This window comes from Anser brachyrhynchus (assembly GCF_964034855.1).
Source record: "Anser brachyrhynchus genome assembly, chromosome: 2".
Classification (NCBI taxonomy): domain Eukaryota; kingdom Metazoa; phylum Chordata; class Aves; order Anseriformes; family Anatidae; genus Anser; species Anser brachyrhynchus.
The window spans coordinates 88,492,453-88,514,876 of record NC_137695.1 but is presented as its reverse complement, the minus strand read 5'-3'; the positions used below and the strand labels follow the sequence as shown (position 1 = coordinate 88,514,876).

Here is a 22,424-nt window from a genome sequence, read left to right as displayed (position 1 = left end):
GCCACAAGCAATTTTACAGGGCAAGGTCACTGAGAGCATTGCTCTCCTCTTTGCTTCACTCTCCTCTTTGCTCCTCCTTCCTTTCTCGTATCCTTGTAGCTGTGGAAAGTAAGACTTTTGGCAAGCATCTTGTACAGTCTAGTAAATTTCAAGCAAGCTACAGCCTACAGAGTTTGAAACTGTTTTCAATGTCTGCTATAAATGTTACCTTATATATAAGCATTCAGAGAATTGTTTTTTCTTTACAGCTTCAGGGCTATCTGTAGGAGGAATGGAGGTAGAACAGGATTATATCCAGTGCTGTTGCTGCTATAAAGCTGAGCCTTGCAGGCTGCCTGAAAGAGTAGTGGTTAGTGCAGAAAGATGAAAACAGAATTTTATAGGTGTAGTGAACCTAAAATGAGAACTACTCCTGAGAGCAAAGCATTTTCTTTAAGGAATAACTCTTGCCTGAAAGCAATATCCTGGGCTCCATTCCATTGCATGCTCCCCCAAAATCCTTTTAGGCAGTTGTCCTTTGTGTCACAGGGCTGCGATCCACTGCTGCAGGCAGGGCCACCTCCTGGTGGCATTGCAAGGGCGATATACAGAGGGTGCCTTTGGGACTCAAGCCTTCCATGCACAGCTGCCTCCACTTTTCAACGGGTACATATGCATGACTGCAAGAAGAAAGATGAAAGGATGCTTGAGATGTTACTGTTTTTCTTATTATCCAGTGAAGGAAGCTGGGCACCTATGAGCGTGCTTGTTATCAACAAGGTGATTACTGATAAAGAGGTTAAGGGTGGTAATGCAAATGATCCCACCTAGTGACTCTGCTGCCGGAGGGCTGATCAACAATTTACCTGTTCATTTGGCGTCCACATTCAGTAAGTGCTTGTATGCCTGGGAGCATACAAGTGATCATTGTTTCTGTGTGTACGTTACAGACAGCTACTGTATTTATTTATGTTTTGTATGTCATTTGATTGTTTTTACCAATATTGGTCTCCTTAGTGCCATGCAATACTGTTTTCAGAGACGTTTGAAATGGACATCTCTGAAGACAGAGCTAGCAAAATATAAAAATAAAAATATGATAGCTATCTTGTTCTCTGAACACATGGAGCTTTTTCTTCCTGACAGGAAGCAGCTGCCTGTCTGGAGATGATAGCACTGGGTCTGCTTTGTAGGGCTTTAAATTATTTTGTGTGGGCAGTGTGGGCATCCTCGTGACTCACTGGTGAGCTGCCCCATTGGTGTTCTTGGGCTCAGCCATGGTACCTTAAGTGCTGGTTTCTGGAGTGAGAAATGGCAATCTCCAAGAGAGTGCGGCCGTCAGACTCAGCTCATATGCTTGGGAGCCCACAGCTGAACATCTTCAGAAACAATACCAGCACTTGAGAGCTAAATGCGCAGACATGAGCCGAGTGTGTTGTGATGTCTGCACATGATCTTATCTCAGTGCTCTTGGAGGGAAAAAGGTTTGTTTTTTTGTTTTTTTGTTTTTTTTTTTCAGTTGGTGGGAATTTGATACCTAAGTCTCCTGAGTACTGGTTGGAAATCTCACTGTGAGGCTTATCTGCTTAGGCATGCATTCAGGAAAAATTATTTTTGTTTGGGGTTTTTTGGGGGGATTTCATATGACTAAGGATGGGACAGGGCTAGGTTCCAAGTTTAAAACACTTTTTTTTTTTTTTCTGTTGTAACTGATTCATTCTACCACTGCAAAACACAAAAAAGTGTAGTTAATGAGATGAACTTTAAGTGAACAGCCTCCTCTTTGAAGAAACACTAGTTAAAACACTTCACTGTCTACCTTTCTCTTATGGACACCTAATAATAATAATATGGACACCTAATAATAATTTCACATGGGGAAACTGTGGGGCATGACTACAATACCTTTTCTTTTGTCAGGATGGGCAATATGATATTTTGCTTGTGGGCAAAATCTCCAACCTATTTGCATAAGTCAAACAATGGGAATGAAAAACATTTCCCTGGACATACAGAATTTCTTGTATCTACTCTAGTCAAATATGCAGTCTGTATTCAAGTGATGAAATCTGAAGAGACTGGTACTACTTCTGTGAGTGCAGTAATAGCAACTCTTGTATTATCTGGAGTTTGGTTCTGTGTTGTTTTTTGTTGCTGTTGTTGGTTTTTGATTTGTTTTGTTTTTGTTTGCTTATTTGCTTCCTAGAGGCTTCTGGATCTTCTCTTGCTCGTTAAAAAGAAAAATAACTGAAGTGTGTATTTATTTATTTCTACTATGTAAGGAAGAAGAGAGAGAGATCCTTGAAGAACCCTATGCAGTAAACTGCATTTAGATCCTGACATTGAAATTAGGATATTGTTAAAGCCATCTCTACCGCTTCTGAATGAGACAAAAGCCATCCAGTCTTGCTGCTGGAAATTAAAAAGCTTGATGCAGATGATACATGAGAAAAACAGCATCCAGACCATATTCTCAGCTGCTTCCTTGGCAGCAAGAGGAAAAATTATATTAAACTTCTGTTACTTGTGAGACGTCAGTGTGACAAAATGATAGCCCTCCCTCTTTGGGCTTGTGTAAATACTTCATAGGATCAGGCATGAAAGGCAAAGAAAAACAGTCAGAAATACTGAAATATTCTGCAGTATATTGCCTAGCTGATGGCAGTTGACTACAACACAGCAGCCCCTTCTCTGGGCTGAAAATGGCTCAGTAAAAAGCAGGCAGGGTAAGAGCTAAGCAGAACGTGCCACTAAATGTGTTTCCTTTCCACTGAGATTGGAAGTATCTTCCTTGTTCAGCCACATTGGCTGCCCAGACACCAGCCAAGACTGCTGTGCGCAACACTGCTATTCATATCAGAAGGCTCCAGTTTAACTTTTGTATACTTTTTTTTTTTTTTTCAGTGGATTCCTGATGATGGAAAGGATTTATTTCCTTGAAATTTAAATATACTGGCTAGGTGGGTTCCACTTGTCTTTAAATGCCATCAAGGATATGCTGAGAGAGTTGTATTTTTTTTTTAATTGAACTTAATATTTCCAAAATGCTTGAATTCTCAGTAATACTCACAAGTGCTAATGTTTGCATTAAGACAATATTAGCACATATGCAGTACGCTCTATCCCATCCATCATATATCACAAGGGCATCTGTCTGCTTAGTAACCCTGCTCAAATAAGGTATCTGAGCATCATTTATATTCAGATCTCATTTCTGCCTGAAAAGCAACAAGTACAAGATTGTCACATGCCAGGGTTTTAAAAATAAAATCCCCTCTGGATCAGACCTGCTACCTTTGTGGAGATTTACCTCCTTGCAGAAAATAGTGAACAGCCAGAGTGAACTCTTGTCTGCAGAATGGAAATATCAAGCTGATCAACATTTCCGCATTGCTGGCAAGATAATCCTTCATTTGAGCTGCTTATCTGAAATCTGTCTCATGAATCTGATGGGAGGATTTACCCTAAGTAGTTAATTATGGTGTTGCTAAACTTCCTCCTCCCTCCCTTATTCCTTTAAGAAAAAAACAGGCATCTATAAAGACTGTAGACTTCAATTAAACACAAATTAAGCATTAGCTTATTTATGTTGCTGAGCATTTACTGAGGCACCTGAAATTACCAATTTACTTTTACCCCAATCTTACTCTCTTCCCCAGCTGCTCACTGCTGGTGGCCTCTGGCAGAGGCAGGACAGTGGGCTAGGTGGATCTTTAGTCTGAGCTAATCTGGTTGTTCTTACAAAATTTTACTTTTTTTTTTTTTTAACTATGTTTGGGATTTTTTTGTTTGTTTGTTTGCTTAGGTCCTTGGTTGTGGTAGTGGTTGGTTTATTTTTATTTATTTATTTATTTATTTTTGTTCAGATCTGACTTAGGGCACCTTAGCTCGAGAACTCCTCTGCGTCAGTATAAGCCCTGTCTGTTGTCCTGGCCTGAACTGGGCTGTCAGGGAAATGCGAAGACGGAATGAAGACATTGCCAGATTAATTATTTCTAGGATGTGTGAGAGACTTATACTCTCCTACTGTAACTTAACTGCATTTCCTCGCCACAGCTATTAAAGAATTTGGTTTTCAAGGTATTCTGTAGCTAACTGAAAATTATGAGGAGGTTTCAGTATGTTTTGCATTTTTTAAGTGTCACGTCTGAATCCTTAAGTGATGGTGATAAAAAATTGGAAAGACATGTCTTCTTACATGATGAAAAAGTACCACGATATTAAGGGAAAGAGCTTAGAGTTCATTTCTTATGTGCATATGTTTTGTCCGTGGATAAATGTTTCACCGATTATTAAGACTTCTCATTTAACCTGTCGAACATTTTTATGTTTTGTTTGCACAAAACCTTTCCTTTCCCTCAGAATGAACTAGGTCAGTGAAATAAAGATCTTTATCTCACTGCAGCCACTGGATGAACATCCATTTCACTGTTTTCTTCTCCCCCCTAGATTTTGACAGTATTATCTCGCACAGTACATAGAACAACTTGCAGGGGTTCTGGTCATTAATGTCAACATGTAACAACAAAGTACTAAATGATGACAGATTTAGTATGAAACATAGCTTCAAATTTTGTTTCACATTCATTTTCTACTGAAACCTCTGCTGAGAGGCTTTACCTCTGTGAGACAATAGTGTTCTCCATGTGTCTTTGGTGGTTTGATGCACAAAGACACCATCAGTTCATGGAAACCTATGCAGGACCCTGCTTGGGATCAAGATATGCTTCTTAAATTCTCTGATTTGCTCTTGCTACACAAGACTGTCTTTTATTCTTACATTTCATAGCAGTTTTGTAACTTCAGCAACAAATACTGCAAAAAGAATGTGAGGAAAGAAAATGACTTTTCTCCTGCTTTCTTGCACTAAGAAGCTATTTCCTAAGGCTATCTACTTAACTGCAGCTGCTGTCTGTGCCTGGAGATGTTAGAAGAAATGACATTATGGCTCAGCACAGCAGCTTAATCTCTGGTTTCGATTTCTTCTGTATTTACCACCAGGCCCTTTGGGGCCCTTGCGCTACTGAGATGGAGTAGATTGTTAAGAGCAGATGTAGTGGCTGCTTTGTTTTCCCTTAACTGTTTTTCTTGGTTGGTGGCAGGAAAGTTTCTTGCCACTCCCTTATCTGAGGTTTATGTAATGGATTGATCATAAGCCCTGCTCCCTTAGAACTCGTTCCAGTTTGGCAGAGCACGTTTCTTCTTGAGTCACGACAGCTCCTGTAGGAATTTTTCTTGGCTTCAGATGTAGGTGGGCAATTTCTTCCTACCACGGGCATTTTGAAAAATGTCCCCAACAAGAATCGGGCTTTCAAAACAGCTAAGGAAATTGCACAGTTGTATAGACAAACTCTGAGGTTATAGAGTCTAAAAATATGGACCAGCTCTGACACCTGGACACCGCATTGAACTTTCTGCAGCGTGCATTATGCTTCACTGAATGAGATACTTTCTGTAAGTGAATATTCTAGCTCTCTCTGCCTGCTAGGGTCAGTCTGAATTTCCTTACACAAGCATTTTAACACATGTTGCCATTTATGCAATGTGTGTGTGCTTTTCTCATGGTCAGTGATGTGCTTTCCCACAGACAAGATTTAAGTGAATCCCCAATATCTCAGCTAATCACCAAAACAAACCTTTCGCAGGGAAGGACTGATGTCAGATGTAATGCTTCTTGACATATAACTACTGGCTGCTTTTCCTAGAAGCCTCCAGATACCAAGCAGATCAGTCCAGGATAACACTAATAAACAGCCAAAGAATCTGCACATTGGATGTTTTTCTTCATGGTCTTCAACCTGTGGTAAGCAAAAAGCAGAACACCCTGTAAAACAATGAAATGAAGTCCTCTCCATTGTTACAGGACGTGATAGCACAGCTATGCCACCCCCAGCCTGGTGGGCTCCCTTCACAGCCAATAGTCAAAGCGCTCTGAAGTAACAGACCTGGGCTAAACCATAAAATCCCTCCCCCCCAAAAAAGCACAAACAAGCAAGCAAACACCTCTGTGTGGGGTTTGGACAGTGAGGTACATTTGTCCATGAATCTCCCTGAAGTCGTAACTGTAGGTCAGGCAGGGTTGCCTGCTGGCAAGAAGATAACTCCGTTTTTTGTTTTGTTTTTTTTTTCTTTTTTTTTTTCTTTCTATTTTTTTCTATTTTTTTTTTTCTTCTGGAATCTCTCTGGGGGTTTCTGATTCACTTCCTCTTTTCCAAAAAGACAAAGAAAACTCAGCTCATACACAAGTATTGCTGCACACTCCCTGAGAGATGCTGGCAATTGTGGGTGTTCACTCTATTTAATTCTCTATGGAGAATTTTTTCTTCCTCTCCACCAACAGGCGGAGCAGAGACCTCTCACCTATGACGCTTTCAACAGGAAGCTTGCATTAAAAATAGTACTCTTGCTTGCTTGCCTCCCTAGAAATGGTCCCAAATTTTACATTATTTCCCTAGCCTTTTTGCCAGCTTGCTTTTACCACTTGTATACCTGTTCTCCTCCACTGCTGGAATGCAAATATACCAGAGGGGACAAGTTGTCAACGTCTTTTTTGCTCCCCTTCTTCAATACTAGCATAATAATTAAATGCCTGTTACACAGACTTCTGGGAACCTTTACTGCAAAGAAAAAAAAAAAAAGAAGAAAAAAAAGTTTACACTTTAATGTGTGCATTCCTATATTTTGTGTAGGGAACTTTTTTCCCAAACCTATGCTTTAATCTTAAATTACCAAAAGTGTCCTTACAAATTGCTAACAGATTCGAGTAGCATGTAAAAAGGTTGCACAACATACACATTCCTAAGAATTAATGTTTAACAATGGAGTGCCACTACTGAGAAGATATCTGTAAACAGTGCTGGTTTATATGGAACCCCTTTAAATATCTCTGGCAGTAAAGAGCAGATCTTAATAAAATTTACACCCAAGTAATACTTGCCTTACAGTTGCTTTACTTTTCCAGAGCACAACAAAGCCTACCTCCTGCAAAATGAGCATGTGACTAGAAATTATCATAGGGGGCTTTTTGATTACTAAGCCTTTATTTGTAGTTTAAGTATCTTAAATAATGCCTCCGCACTTCGGTCATATTTTGTCTTGTGTGTTTACCTAAAAACAAGCATAGATGTTCAGTTCTGGGACTGAGGTTGCTCCTATGAAAATAAATATGAAATCCAGAAAAGGTAGAATAAGCTGTACACTCATGGGCACACACTTCATTTGTGTTTGCTGAGTTCAACTTGGGCTTCCTGACATGGGATCAATGACTCCAAAACATTGATTGAGGTCAATGTCCCATCATAGTATCCAAAGATAAACTCCCCCTCCACAGTGGTGGAAGGGTGTCAATATCCTAACATGCCAAACATCGTGGGGTTTTTTTTGTTGTTCTTTTTTTTTGAATACTAGAAAGAAAACCTCCCACCCCAGCTGAAATAGGATTTTGCTTGCCCTTACTTTGACAATTGACGAGTGGATGAGGGCTGATGGGCTGTGACCTCTAGAAGTGAATATGTTACACAACATTAATACAAAGCAAAGTTAAGCTAGCAAATGCCAAAATTAGTACTGACTGCAGGCAGTTTCAAGTCCCGGTTCTTCAGCTGCTCCACAGTTTTACCATACTTGGGGTGTTTGGCCACGTTTCCACTAGTGCTTGAAATTGTTGCTGAGGCACCTGCCCACCCCACCCCAAAACAGATCAGGAAACCAAAATCCTTCTCTGTTGTTTCTGGTTGGGTTGGTTTTGTTTGTTTATTTCTTTTCACGTTATTAACAGGACAGCTCTAACCTGGAGCAGGGCACAGGATGGCTCTAAGTGTGCTTGAGCAGAGCAGGGATCAGCTTTGCCTGTCTCTGCGCGGGCATGCCTCCTGTCCTACTTCATACCACGCCGAGACAGATAAAGCTGCTCTGTGTGTCCAGGGGGTGGGGGGAAGAGGGAATGGAGTAGCAGCAGGAAAAGAAAATAAATAAATAAATGAGGGAGCAGTGTTGCTGGGGACAGGCGAGGCAGGCAGGCGAGACTGTTTCTTTTATATGGTGCCAACTTAGATTAGCTTGAAGTGACTATGAAACTGCAGCCTAAATTAAGTTTCATCCCGTGTACCCAGCATTATTCATAATTGCTCAGAGCCAAGTAGTCTGTTGGAGCCTGGGATGGCATTTAATTACTTTAATACAACATTGCCCTTTTTTCTCCCTAGAATCTCCGTGTTTGCTTCCTTTTCCAACTAATGAGATAGACTATGCAGTCAGTGTATCCTCAGACTAGCCTCCATCCTACAACCAGTGGTAGCAGGGATCCTCTAGGAAAAGAAATGCAGTCATTTAGTTGAAACACTGCTCGTGTTGTTCAGATGCAACCCTCCTGCAAGGACGTGACTGGCCATAGCAGGGTCTGAGTTCAAATCTAAGGGAGTTGCCCCTAAAGCAGTGATTTAGGCCACACCTGGGCAACTAGGAAAATTAGGCTGAATTAGGTAATTTTTCCCAATGGCAGATATGAATCAAATAGCTAACAAAGCTTTTACTTTGTGGTTTGCTTGAGGGGTTTTGTTTGTTTGTTTTCTCTGAGAAGGGGGAACAAAAACCCACCAATCTGACTGCGTAGATAAACAGAGTAATAGTAACTGATTGCTACAGCTATTCTTCAGCTGCAACAGCTCACAGTCTTTTCCTGTATGGAAGCAATTTCTAGGCTGTTCCTTTCCCCATCAACTGTGAACGCTGAGTTTTGCTGGGTGATAAACATTAGTTTCAAGCAATGAAACTCCCTTTCAGCTGCTCACCTCCCTGCTGGCTGTGCCTTGAGCCCTCCGTGGCCCCTGGACCTCTACCAGCTGCTCCTGTCCTAAGATAGCCAGTAGTTGAACTGAATCAAGTGGGGAATGGGGGAAAGACCTTCAAGAAGACATGGAAATTGTTTTTTCTGTCTCCTAAGCTTGTACGGTCTGTAGCACAAAACCTTGTGACCTCCCTGCTCGCTGAGCAGAACTGCTCACCTTGCTCAGGCTGCCAGAGGCTGTCCTTGCCTTGGACTGGGACAGCCATTTACCCAGATACATTTCACAAAGCTACAAGCAAATTATGAAACAATAAATACTGTTATTATAGCTGCAAACTTTTCTCCAGTTTGCAACTCCGTTTCTCAGCAATGCCTCTCAAGCCTTGTAACACAGTGTACAACAAAAAAATGTTTAGGGCACGTCTGTTGGTGCTCTCTGTTCGCCTCCCCCTTGCCCCACTGAATGGCAAAAGAGTGCTTCTCTGCTGGGGCTTCCGTCCCCTCAGGGTTCAAGGTGTGGGGGGGATCTCTTTGATTTTGGGGCTGAGACATCAGGTTCAGGATCCAAAGGCACTGAATTAAGCCTTGCTGTCTAGGTGCTTGGCAGCCCCTCCTTCGGCTTCTCAAAGCAGCCATGAGCTCAGGAATTCAAAATCCTTTTGCTCACTTTTCAATTTCTCTGCCATTAAAAATGGAAGTTCCAGAAAGAAAGCTACCCATGGCATCCTTTCAGCACCCTGCTGCAGCCTTGCTTTTACAATGGTGTTAGCAGGATCTTTCATCATATACCTCCCTGAAGCACCCTCTTCATGCCCATGCATTCGGTTCCCAGTTGCAGTAAAAAGTTAGAACTGTTTGGCTTTGCTTAGAACATTGCTGAAAATAAAACCAGCTTGTTCTCTTTTCCAGGAGGCAGTGATACCCAGCTCACCTTGCCATGTCAGAAACGAAGTTTACCCTACTGCTAGAGCTGCACATGGGAACTCTTGGCCCTACGTCCCCAGGGCCCAGTGACGGAGGCCTCCCAGTAGGGGTGCTGGATACAAATATTTTATAGCTTAATTTTGCAATAAGGCCTAGGGGAAAAATTGTTTTTGTTTTCTTTTTCTGCTGATGCCTTTCTTCCCTTTCTCAATCACTATTCCTTTCCAAGTCTTAACCCAATAACTGAAATGTTAGTAGGACTTCCATTGGCTGTTTTCTTGTTACGCATTGTCACAAGACTGTTGAAGATATCATATTAATTGAAATTTCCTTCCCTGGGTTTTCCACAGCCTGTTTTGTCCTTGCTTACCAGAGCACTACAAAACCTCTGATTTCATTTTGTGCTTCCAATTCAAACAAAGGGAAAGTTCCTATCTAATTTCTTGACTCAGCTGAAGAACTGTATGCTCTTTCCCTTGAAAAACCTCCATTTAGGAATAACAGCTCGGAATCTTGGGGTTCAGTTATGAGTTGACCTTAAATGTCCTCAGATTGCCAACAATACAAGCAATGATCTAAATTGGGTACACTAACATAGATATCCAAATATGCACTTATACTCACTTGGGCACTCAAGAATCCACAAACAACCAAACAACAACAAAACAAAACAAAAATTCTAGAATCATAATATCATATATATATGCATAAATATATATTTTTAAATTTTAGAGTCTATGTTAAATACATTTAGAAATTCCAGGTATAGCCATTATTAGCCTTTTTGGGAAGGAATGAGGTACTCATAAAGCTGTAGGGTAAAAAATGTAGTTTTCAACATCTGTATTAGACAACAGTTTGTAGATGCAACTGCAATGCATAAATGAATCACATGTCATTTGGTAAACTGAAAAAACTAGACACTTATGAAATATGAAACTCTTTTGAAACTGAATTTGCAATGACAGTCTTGCAAATGTCATTCTTTTTCAAGTGATTAAAAATGCTACACCTTCAGTTGCATGAGCTGTCCACTTAATTTGCTATGGTCTGAGACTAATGGGGAATGGGGAAGCTGTACCTGCTCTGGGAGGCCCGTGCACTGGAGGCTGACCTATTGCTTAACATAGGCTGGCAGTTTGGCAGCAGTTCAGCTAGGATTGGGCAACTCGATAAAGAAGTGTTTCAGAGCTGCAGTAGCTGTAGGGTAGTGCATGAAAACCTTCAGTTTGGAAAATCCCTGTATTTTTGCTACAACGGCTGGCATGCAACAAGAAGAAAAGGGTGTACAGCAATAACATAGAGGCACACCTCTTTGGTGCGTTACAGCGTTCGTGAGCTCTGCAGGCTGGAAATGATGCAGCAGGCAAGCAAAGCACTCTCTGCACCCCAGACATGCTGTGCTTATGTCTGTGCAGCAGGGTTTCTGCTGGAGGAGGATCAGGGCGTGCACCTCAGAAGAAGCCACTGCTGCTCCCCACGTGCAGTGAGGGTGGCCCCAGGTCCCCTGTGACTGCCTGCCATGGGAACCTAGCTCCAGCTCGCACCTCCTTGCACAACAAGAAAATCGTCGTGCCAGGCTATGGTGGCACACAAATGTTTACGAGTGGGAGCTTGCTCACTCCTACATCAGGACAGGACCACCTTGAGAGTGCTAAATCCCTGCTTTAAAATTCACCACTTGCAGGAAGCAGCTGCATGCAAAATCGCTGCCAGTGACTTCATGCAAACACACCTTCCCTGTCTCAAAGGTCCCCATACCCTCTGCAGGAGGACGGCTATCTCCTGTGTGTACAGTAACGAGGACAAGCAGGGTGCTGCTTGCACCAAACACCCCAAGAAATCTCCACAGAAGCCATGGCTTGGGCTGCAAAGGTTGCTGCGTGGCCCACAGCTCGTTACTGCTTGTGCATAATATGTACAGGGTCTTACTTGGCAGGCCCCTGCTTCATAAATCCTGGGACTGGACGGCATGTCATAAGCAAAGGAGATATGAACAGTGGAAATGTCACTCTCTTGTTTTTCATTTTCCCTTGGAAGTTCAAAGAAACAATAGACAGTTTTCAAAATATAGTTTGACTGAAAATTTGCAAAGATCTGCGCATTTTGGTTCATTTGTGTTCATTGAAGTCAGTGTGACTTTTGTGACAACTATATTTAAAACACCAACCAGTGCTGTGAAAGCACTTCCATCATTATGACAGGTATTAATCTAACATGTTTCAGGAGGATTTACGCTCTCATTTGTCGTGTTCTGTTAAAAGGAAAAAAATGTAAATAAATCAGTGGGTTTCTTTAATTCACCAGGTTATGAATCAGTATAAAAATTAAACCAATGTCTTCCTTTAAATTACTATGGATAGATGTTTATTTAATAAAGATTGGGGTCTCTATTCTAGACCCTAGGTGGCTAGTGAGGCATTTCTGTCATACGTGCACCGTGTGGAAACCTCAGCCCATGCAGGACTCTTGTTTTTCACTCTTGTCCCTCTCTGTTGAGGCAGGAGAAGGTGGAGACAAGGTGGGGCTTTGGCTTGCTGCCTGCTCTTGTGGAAAGCAGCGCTGTGCCAGCAGGCCGGGCAACAAGCGCCGTGCCAGACACTGGCTGCTGCGGGCAATGCTCTTGGAAAAAGAGCCACGGGGCAGAGGGGAAGGCAGGCACAGCTCTGTGCATCACCGTTTGCTTTCTGGGCTGTCCCTCAGGCAATAAGGCAGTGCACCACCCCACTCACAGGCCTGGTTGGGAATGCACGGGAAGCTGTGTAATCTGGTTATTCTAGCCACTTACTGTGAATGGTAGGAAATTAGTTTTCTTTATTTATAAATTAGAAGTGTTCCATATTTATTTTTCCGAAGTAACTCTAAGTGGCTACTTTGTATTCTTACTACCCTGAACCGGAGGTAATTTTCATGCTGTACATTTTCTGGATAACTGCAAATGACTCACCTAAAGAAAGGGAGTGTTGTTTCAGGTTAATTATGTCATAACTTATACCCCTCCCCTGCACTGAGACTGGAGTGTGAGGAGAGCTGACACACTAGGAGAAGATAGAGAAATTTCCAAAGGTTAGTCAGTCACCTAATGTAAGGTACAGGGTATTTAAAGCACATTAGAGATTCTTCCTTCATGTTGGCCCTTTGGGGCCATTAAACAGTAGGTTCCTGTAAAAGTTCTTGTGGTTACAGGCTATTCCTGGGTGCACCAATACAAGTGACTAGAGGTATGATTAAGACATGCTTAACTTCACATTAAGGAGGAAGAGGGGAAGAAATGACAGAGGAAAGGTTGTATAAAAAGCCAAGTCATTACTACCCATGTTTGCAAATGATGTGAAAATTTTGGGAAAACCGATTGGAGCGGGTAGAAAACCTCATTAATATCTGTAGGCTTTGAATCAGGCCAGTGATGTTCTCCTGATAATCCATATTTCATCCACCCCTCTTTGATGACCAGTTCATCCAATCTCTTCCTTGTTAATTCAGAGAGAGTTGTTCTTGTTTCTAATTATATGTTGGCTGCAGGAGCAGGGTGAGGAAGGTGACCACAACCCTTTCCAAAGAGAAAAACATTACCTTGTCTCGTGACTGCAGCTGCCCAATGACACTGTGGTGAGCCAACTGTGTGCATCATCTCAGCCCAGCTTCTCCTGGATTAGTACAACATCTTTGGAAGACCTCCTTTCTTCTTCCTTTGCCATACCCAGCTAACTCGTATCTTCTGGAAATAAAGATAAGCAGCAGGATTGGTCTCAAGGTATGTTAGCAGAAAGAGAGAAAGTTATTACTGTTTTGTGACAAGTTGTAAAGCCTCAGAAATGTTTGGAAGGGAGAGTTAAGAAATCTTTGATTGCCGCAGAAGGGAGGGTAGTGGGGAAAACAGCCTCTGTAGCAGTGAATGTGCTGTGGCATGGTGGTGACTGGGAAAAATATATTGTACCTGATGGCAACCCAAATATGCTTAGTGAGAATTCCTCAAGGTAGTTTCTTTGTTGCTTACCTCCTTACATTTGTAACCTGGGTATGAATTATATATAAGGTCTTAGGTATACCAGTCTTCAGAATTCACCTGCCTTCAGATGCTTTCCTGACAATAGCATCCACTGAAGCTCTATCCTTTAGGGATCTGATTCTCATGCTGATATAATTCAGTGATTTCATCACATTCAAGAGGTCTACATTTAGGGAAGGAATGCACAGGTAGGCCTTTGGGGCACATGTAGTAACTTAACAGCATGCAGCTGTTCAAGTCTATGTTCAGTTTATAAAGAATTCTAGACATAATATGTCGAAGGGTCCTATTTTTTTTTTTTCTAAAGAATCAAATAATATAAGTTCAGCATAATACCGGTGAGCTTCCACATGTCTACATCTTTGTGGGCTCAAAAGTGTTGTTAAGCTAAGACAATCACAAGCTGAGTAACTTAACAGAAATACCAGCAAACCAAGAGTGCTACTTTTCTGGTTTGGGGTAAGTTCATACGTATATGTCTTTCTCTTTAGCATGTTAATTTTTATTTAAATACAGAACCAAAACCTGTTTTCACTTTATGTTGCTATCAATCAGGATTAATTGCCTGGCATGAAAGGTCCATTCGTTGATGCAAGAGTGAAATGAGAAACTTTCACTAGAAAGTTCAGTGAAAGACTGTAGTGAAACATCTATTTAAAAGTAGTAGAAATTTCAAACCAGTCTGTGAGCTAAAAGATAGTTGCAGACGTTGTTAATAAAGCTTATCTCATGCAGTATTTAATATTTATAGACAGGACTGTGGGTGGATATAATTCTTCTGATTATAGCTTGGCTATATTATATATATGAAAATAGAAATAGCCTTCTTGAAATAGAAACCCCGGTATTGAATATTCAGTGCAGACATAGCTCACTGGAGAATTGTTTTCTAAGGGCATTTGGTCACTGCAGGGACTAATTTTTTTGAGTTACTTCAGCATTTAGAAGCACAGGTCTTGCCTAAAAGTCAGTGTTTCAGAGAAGGCCTTCCTCACTGCCAGTATTTACAGCGCAAGCAATTGTTGCTCAGAGGCAATCTGGGCTACAATACATGGGAGGGGCAGAGGCGAGTTTAAATGGTGGAGCCACGTGTTGTTGTGTATGCAGTGTGCTGCATGAGGAAAATCAGGAACATGCCATGTCAATAGCTTACGCAATGAGTTTTCTGTATTCCTCATTATTGCACAAGACAATGCATGCAACATCCCTTCTGCTGTATTGTCAGTCCTACCCTGCTTTACAAAAGCATGGCCTATCTATACCCAAATGACCGGAAAAGTGTCATACCAAAATAAAGTGCTGTAATTTGACGTCACTTCTAAATGATCTGTTTTCAGACCCATGGAAAGCTATTCACACAAAAGGCTCATGGAGTTTCCCTTTCTACTAGTCCTGCTGTGTTGAGTGGTCCAAGAGCTCTACTTTTCTTCCAAGAAAACTGAGATGATATTTCTAAGCATAGCACAACATTTTTTCGTTACAGAAAGAGGTAATGTTGGAGGGAGTGTTTGTGGCACCAGCATTTGGGAGGCTGTGAGTCTCTTTTCTGAAATGCTGCTCTGACAATTTCAGGTTCCTCTTGGCTTAACAAACAAAGAGCAAAATCCTTACAGTAAGGAAGGGCTGTAGCTGGGTCACCCTGACCAGCATGTTGAATGAGATTACTCGCTTCAGTACAATGAAGATACATTTACGTCAATTGGCTAATACTTTGTTGGTATATAGATTTGATTTCCAAGCTGGTAAAGACTGCCCTTTTTTTTTTCAGTCATATTATATGATATGCTCTTAAAGAATAATCTAATATTTTCCCTGGATAATTACACTGTCTTCTCTTATACTGTTCTCAGATAAGTTTGAGCGATGCAATTCTTATGATTTTGGGAAGCAACTTAAGTTAGCATCTTTCCTAGAAAGGCTGTGACCACAGCTGAGCCCAAGAATGCGAGGTCTGAGCCATTCCATGAGGCCAGTAGTCTGTGCAGGTATCCTTTTCTTGATGTTAATATCCTTTTCTTATTGTTAGCTTATCTGCAGACTAGGGCTGGGGTTTCAAATCCTGAAAAAAGTTCACCTAATAGGAATGGCAGAAAACAGAGGATATAGAAGGTTAGTTGTCCAAAATATATAAATGAAATGTTGTGGGAAAGCAACAAACCATAAAACTGTTGGGGAACAAAGAGAAAGAATAAGCATGTAATCAATATCCAACTTTTAAAATAAAATGCACAAAGAGTGTACAGCTCATAGACTGAAGACTCAGCACACTGTGGAGACACACCAGCTTCAGTATGAGTAATGCCAATGTCTACCATGACCACTTTTAGCCACATTTAATATAACCCGCTTTTAATTTCCTGATGGCTGAGTTCACAGAAATTCCTTTTACTCTACTCACATCACAGCTGTAGAGTGTTTTCCCCTCCAAGTTGGTATCCCATCCCATGCTCTGCACGCATGCTCTGCAGTACCCTCTAAGGCAAAAGGACCCTCTCTTTCCATGACGCTTTTACTGTGCATGACGGTGTTCAATCTGTCTGCAGCTCCTTAGCACAAGCATTTGGCCGGTCCTGAATCATGTGTGCTCTCTCCAGCAGTCTCTCGCCCCATGTATCCTCTTGCCAGATCGCACCGAGGCGTGCAGGCAGGACTGAATGGTCGGGCAGGGATTTCCTCAGCAGCTTTTTCCACACACAGGCTGGGAAAGTCGCTAGATTTTTGCATCAAGCAAGAAATTATGCATGCTCCCAATTCCCTTTTCTAGGTGTCTTAAGGCAAAATACCCTCTTCACTGACTCCAATAAACCTCAGGAGATAAAAAGAAATCTCTGAAGGGATCTATCTTACTGAACAGAACAGGTCTAGAGATTGCTGAAGACAAAGGGCAAGCCTCACTATTTCTGCACACACACTAAGTCGTTACCTGATAACTACAAAATTATAAATTGTCTCAGCTGTAGTTCTTTAACACTTAATACAATATCCAAATCCATATCCATGTGCTCTTTTAGATGACTTCTTTGTCATGTTTTTGTATGATTAGTATCTTTTTGGTTCTTCCTGTATTACTCCAGGTTCTCAAATGACATCACAGGCTGCTTACACTATGTCTCTAAAACCACAAAGAAAAATAAAATCGCTGTTCCAAAGACCCTAGAAACTTGTCAGTGATTTGCTGTGTGGTTATAGACAGAGCCAAACACAATATCCTAGTTTCCCCTTGAGTCCACATAGTCATCAAGTAATTGTGCATTTCTGAAGTAAATTCAGTCTCTTCAGTGGTATTTGATAATGTTATGTTAGTCTTGAATGGATTAGTAATGATTTGACATTTATTCAAAAAGTACTCATCAGTTTTGTTAGTTTGAAAGATTCCTCTAAAATTGATGTAATTTGCTCACAGTTACTTCAAGTTCTGAATAAAACCAATAGGACCTGAATGGTTAAATCCCAAAACAACTCCCTGAAGAAGGGTGGCTCTGGGACTCAAGGGAATGGTCTAACAAGACCTGAAAAATTAATTTCCCTTCATATATATATATATATTTATATGCGGATAGCAAAATAAAAGAATGTTGTGAGCTTGAGGCTATGCAACTCCAATTTTTATAATTACATAGCCAGGAATTTTGCAACTGTACAGTAAACATACTCTCTTACAGGGAATAATGCCTAAATGGCAATTTCCAGAATTACTTAGAATGGGAAGAGGAGTTGGATTTATGTGGTTAAAAATTTATGTTTGCTATTAACTAAACCTAACCACATTAATAACTCCTATTCACAAATTTTTCCTGCTATAAACTTAGGTTTGTTGCACTTATGCCTTGCTATCTATAACAAACCTTGTTTCCAACTGTAGGATGGCCCTCAAATAGCTATGTCATACGAAAAGGTATATGCTAGATTAGAGAAAAGGCATGGTTAACTGGTGCATGTTAGCTAATGCTGACCTAATTTTAACCTCTTTGCTACATTAGAAAAAATATCTTCAGTATTAGACTTGTCTTACTAGATTCCTTCTGTGTTCAGTTAAGTTTATAATATAAACCAAAATCCTTGAAACCTAGCAGGCCAGATTTGTTGGAAAAAGAATGTAGTCTTCAAGGTTTGTTTGGTAATATTATTAGCAGTGAAGGTAAGGAAAAATACAAAGAATGTCTTGAAGACAATAAAAGCAGAAACATGATTTTGCACAGCTGATTAAGTTTTATTTTTAAAGGCCTAAACTATTTTATAGGAAAAATGTTGTCATCTGGATGGCCTAATAGTCTTTGGAAATATATTGAGGAGGCCATCTAAACAGAGATGGTCAGTGATGAAGCCATACAGACAGGGAAATGCTAAAATGCTCACTCTCACAGATATTTTATGAGATCTGCAAGAACTCATACAGCCCCTCTCAGCCCTAAAGCACCATGCCTAAAAACTGAGCACAGCATCCCAATTGTGGGGATTACAATGCTCACTAGAAGCGCAGCCTTTGCCCTTTCTGGAGAGCTGGGCTGCTTGCCAAGGAGACTGGAGACCGCAGACAAGCTCCCGCGCTCTGCAAACTTCCTTTGGCTCTTCCATCAGCTAAATGGGACTGAAGGATTTTGGCTGTGGTCAACCTGTGTTGCTGCTCCTGGCGCTCTGGAGAGGCACTGAGATGGTGATTTCAGTGATTTATGTCACTCTTCTGCTGTGCTGTATAAAATGAACTTAATAAGAAAACACTACTTTGTGCTGGGTCGTGACAGCCTTTATATACTCCTATAATGACATTTTACATGGCTTGGAAGAGAAGATGCTATCAAGTAGAAAACATTCAGACAACATTGGTAGAGAATAAACTAACGTGAAATGGTGAAGTCAAGGAGAGGGTGTGAGAAGAGGGAACAGCAACAGGACTATAGGCAGGGAGAGAAGACAGCGCAGGTGCTGCTTTGTGAAACAGCTGCAGAAGGGGCCAGGAGCGGTGGGGATGTCACTGGGCATGCAGGTGGGCGTGAGAGCCAGGGACAGACAAGGAAGGAGTGGGTGTGATGCAGGCTGTGTGTACCTTCCTTCGGGGTCAGCGCAGTGGGACGAGTTGCAGCTGAGGCAAGGGAAAATCTTTCAAGTTCCTGAAATGAACCGCGCAGTGTAGTTTGCTGTCGATGTGGAGGTGGGAAGGTCTTGGGGGTTCTGTACAGGCTTTGTGCCCATGCAGCTTTAGCATGTATTCTAGGATAGTCAGGAATTCGTTTACATTTAGGAGCGAAAAAGAGAGATTGAAAATATACTAAGTAGACAATGAACGGTGCTATGAAATCAAGATCCGGTGATTTAATAGCTCACCATTCATTCCTGGAGCTATGGTAAGTGACAGCGTGCAGACTCCAATCCACAAAGCTTGCAAAACAAAGTATGCAAGCTAGGCTATTTATTTTCATAAGGGCACAAATTAAGAACATGCATGTGGCTCATTACTGTGGTGTACGGCTCGGATGACCAGGGGTAATTACTAAGCTGTGGTGACTCAGTCAACTTTTACCCATGTTAACAGGGAAATAAGAGACCAATAATGCTTTGCTTTTGCAAATGTGTATTTTTGTTTCTCTACCTACGGCTGGGATAGCCAGCTGCCTCCCTTACCCCAAGGCCCTCTCTGTATAACACAGAAGGGGAGAAGGAAACAGAAAATAGCATTCTCAACTTTCTGCTGAGCAGCCAGGAGTCAGTCCTCAGGCTGTCAAAGTGAGGGAAGATGAAATTAAGGATGCCTATAGCACAATAAGTGTTTTACTGAACATTGAGGTAAATGCACATAAACAGGTGCTTTGATCATAATGCAGGAGCACGGGTCGAAGGCAAAGGTGGGGGTTTATGGTAATCTTCCATTCACGTAGTACAGAAAAGATGAAGGCGTACTTTTCCTTTCTGTTACTGGCGAATTAATCCAGTGTCTGAACGTTTCCAAATATTTAATAGCTTGCAGATAGCAATGCCATCACTGGCGTGCAGCTTCTGGCATAGATTTGCCAAGTCTTGCTTGCTGAGGAAGAAACTCTGGCTGCTGAGGCCAGAGAAGCTTACTGAATTTCCTATGGACAAAGAGCTGAGTGCGTAGCTTTCTGAGGGGCAGAATTTGCACAGATAAGAGCTCAAGGCTGATGTGAGGGGAGGGTTGGGAAAAGGGGTGGCCAAATTAGTTGTACCCCAGGGGTCAGTCTCCAAGGCAGCTCGGTGGAAAGGCAAGTCAGGGAGCATCTCCCCTTCCCTCAGCCCCTCTCTGGAGTTCTCCCCCTTCCCTCAGACCCTCTCTGGAGTTCCTCACCGCTGCTTTACTCAGCCTGCTTGCTCGTGTCTCCCGCTCCCTGCCTTGTCTGGCGTCCTGGCCCATCCGCCATCTCCGTCACCCCCCCACCGCGGCTGCAAACCAAGGTGAACCACACGGAGAGCGGGGGGGGGGGGGGGGAGCAGGGAAACTCCTGAAACGGCCGTCAGAGGCCGGGGTGCCCAAATCAGGGCACATCGGGGATCCGACACATCCCTCGGGATCCTCCTCCTGCTGCTGCTGCTCTCCCCGCCCGGTGCGGGGGCGGCGGGCCGTGGCCGTGCCCTCGGGGCCCGCCGCCGTGTTTGTGTTTGCCGCGGGCAGTCTCATGGAAACGGCCTGGCTCTGCCTCCGCCCCCGCTGAGTGGGCAGCGACACGGCCGTCCCCGCTCGTCCCGTCCCGTCCCGTCCCGTCCCGGCAGGTAGGAGGGCCCGGCAGAGCTGTCAGCGCCCGGCCGGGGAGCGCCGCCCGCCGCGGAGCGGGCGGACCGGGGGCGGTGGCGGTGGAGTGTGGGGGGGGAGCCGCGTCTCACCGCTGCCCTCTCTTCCTTCTCCTCGCTGCCGGGCCCGTGTCCAGACCCTTCCGGAGCAGCCATGGAGACCCTGGTCCGCCCCGCGGCCGGCAAGCCTCCGAGCGGGTAAGGCGCCGCCGCGACCCCCCGGTCCTCCCCCGTCCCGGTCCCCCCGGCGCGGCATGGCCGCCCTGCGAGCCGGCCGGCAGGTGCCCCGAGCGGCCGGCCTCCCGCGGCACGGGCAAGCCGCAGGGCTGAGCAGAAGACGGCTCCAAAGTGCGTGTCAGGGCGCTGCAGGAGCTGTTTTGCGTTTAATTTCCTCGGTTTTTGTGTCCGGTGGGAAGTCCTGTAGCGCGTGCCGCGGAAATTAGAGCAGGGGGCAGCGGGTGAGGAGATGCCGGTGCTGGTGCTGTGGCAGCGAAGCTGCCTGTGTGCAGTGCTTCTGCCACTTGTGGAGGGTACGACAGCTTGCTGGGGTTTTGTTTTGCTTTGTTTTTGTAAATAAATAGTTAATTCCTGTTAGAAGACAGGTCTATTTGATTATGACCCTTTACTATGAACCTCTAAGCTAACCTTTTATGAAAACCAGTAAGCATAATGTGCCTCCCCCTCTGTCTCCCCTCTCTGTTGTTAGAGTTGATGTAGTAGGGTGGCAGTTGCCTAAAATCCTGACAGAGGCTGGAGATACTAGTTTATGTGTGTGCTTTGACGAATATCCAGCACTCTTCTAGATGTAGTGCAGATTGAAATTTTGTCCTGTTTGCCAGGTATCCAAAGTTTCATTAAAATGTTTGAAATTGGAGTAAGGAAACATATTGTTAGTGCTTCTCCGAGGTTCACACTGAGGTCTGAGGGCACTTTTGAATAAAGCTCCTGATATGTACACAGCCAGCTTCATCTCTGTGTACATGAGGTTGTGCCCCGGCCAGACTCTGGTATCACACAGATGGCCAGAAGTTACAATAACTGCACTAACTTTAGTCAGACTGCTCCCAACAGCTCAAGGAGCAGAATTTAGTCTTAAGATGTGCTTCGGATATCGCATAGCAGCATGCTGGTGGCAAAGCTGTGATGCATGCTGACAGGGACTGCCCGTCTGCTTTACCTGAATTCATGTGCGTGTGGAAATACTCCTGTCTTTTCTTGGCAACTGGAAAATCTCAGCCTGGATGTGCCTGTGCTGTTAGCCAGGGGTTTCACTGAGCACTTGGTAATTCCTTGAACTTTTAACAGCTGTACAGGACCAGTGGCTGTTTGGTCCCTAATTAGGTTTTGCTCTTTCCATGAGGAAATCAGCTAGGACCAGAAAAATGTGACAAGGACAGCTTCATCTGTCCGTGTCGCTTCCCATATGAATCCAGGTATCACCTACATCTGTGGAACTTGTCCGGGAGCGTGATTTTAAGGTGACTGTGGCAGAAATTTCCTGTTGTGGCAGAAGAAATGCTATATAAATTCCCAGCTTGTTGACTGGGTTAGCTGGCAGTTACGAAAGCAAGAGGTTAAAATGACCTCAAGTTTACAATTTTTAACAAAATTTAGGCGGAGCTGTTTTGTCTTTATGTAAATCATTAACAGTAATGTTAAGAGTTTCCCTTGTTAAATGGTGAACTAATTTAATGTATAATTTGGTAAAGAGTCAAGCAGCTCTGCTGTATACCTTACACAGATAAATTGACTGCATGTATTTCATGGCACAGCTGCTTGAGAATTGCACGTTTAAAAGAAGGATACTGTTCTTTGGTTTGCATGGACTTTTATTTGGTCTTCAATGGCAAAAGGAAAAAATGCAGTTTATGTTGTTGCTGAAGGGCTTTTCCCATTTCTCAGTTTCAAGAGTAATTGTGGACTTCAGTATCAAGAATGTTATTGGTAGTAATTTCTAGGCACAAGTTTTATAAAGCTTGATCAAGT

At 42.9% G+C, this 22,424-nt stretch overlaps 2 protein-coding genes across 15 annotated transcripts in view; one reads left to right on the top strand and one right to left on the bottom strand.

The window, feature by feature from the left end:
* Positions 1-279: 279 nt before the first annotated feature.
* On the bottom strand, positions 280-20,139 carry LOC308189850 (uncharacterized protein). Of its 5 annotated transcripts, XM_080580403.1 has the most exons (5): positions 19,999-20,139; positions 13,262-13,406; positions 6,469-6,596; positions 5,616-5,777; positions 280-659 (listed from the first exon to the last, which is right to left on the bottom strand). In XM_080580403.1, exons 2-5 carry the CDS (start codon positions 13,317-13,319, stop codon positions 639-641), a joined length of 369 nt encoding a protein of 122 aa, XP_080436529.1. In that variant the 5' UTR covers positions 13,320-13,406; positions 19,999-20,139; the 3' UTR covers positions 280-638. The 5 variants fall into 5 exon arrangements, 2 of the variants coding, with proteins under 2 accessions (XP_080436529.1, XP_080436530.1); XM_080580404.1 differs by lacking the exon at positions 19,999-20,139 and having other exon boundaries at positions 13,262-13,417; XR_013946648.1 differs by lacking the exons at positions 280-659; positions 5,616-5,777; positions 6,469-6,596; positions 13,262-13,406 and adding exons at positions 17,812-18,386; positions 18,742-18,905 and having other exon boundaries at positions 19,999-20,103.
* A 153-nt stretch (positions 20,140-20,292) lies between these two features.
* Positions 20,293-22,424, top strand: part of COBL (cordon-bleu WH2 repeat protein) — a 154,141-nt gene continuing 152,009 nt past the window's right edge. For 9 of the 10 annotated variants that reach the window (XM_080580394.1, XM_080580393.1, XM_080580399.1 and 6 more), the window contains exon 1: positions 20,428-20,636. In XM_080580394.1, coding sequence (XP_080436520.1) covers positions 20,593-20,636 — 44 coding nt within the window. In that variant the 5' untranslated portion in view covers positions 20,428-20,592. The other variant, XM_080580392.1, reaches the window with a different exon arrangement.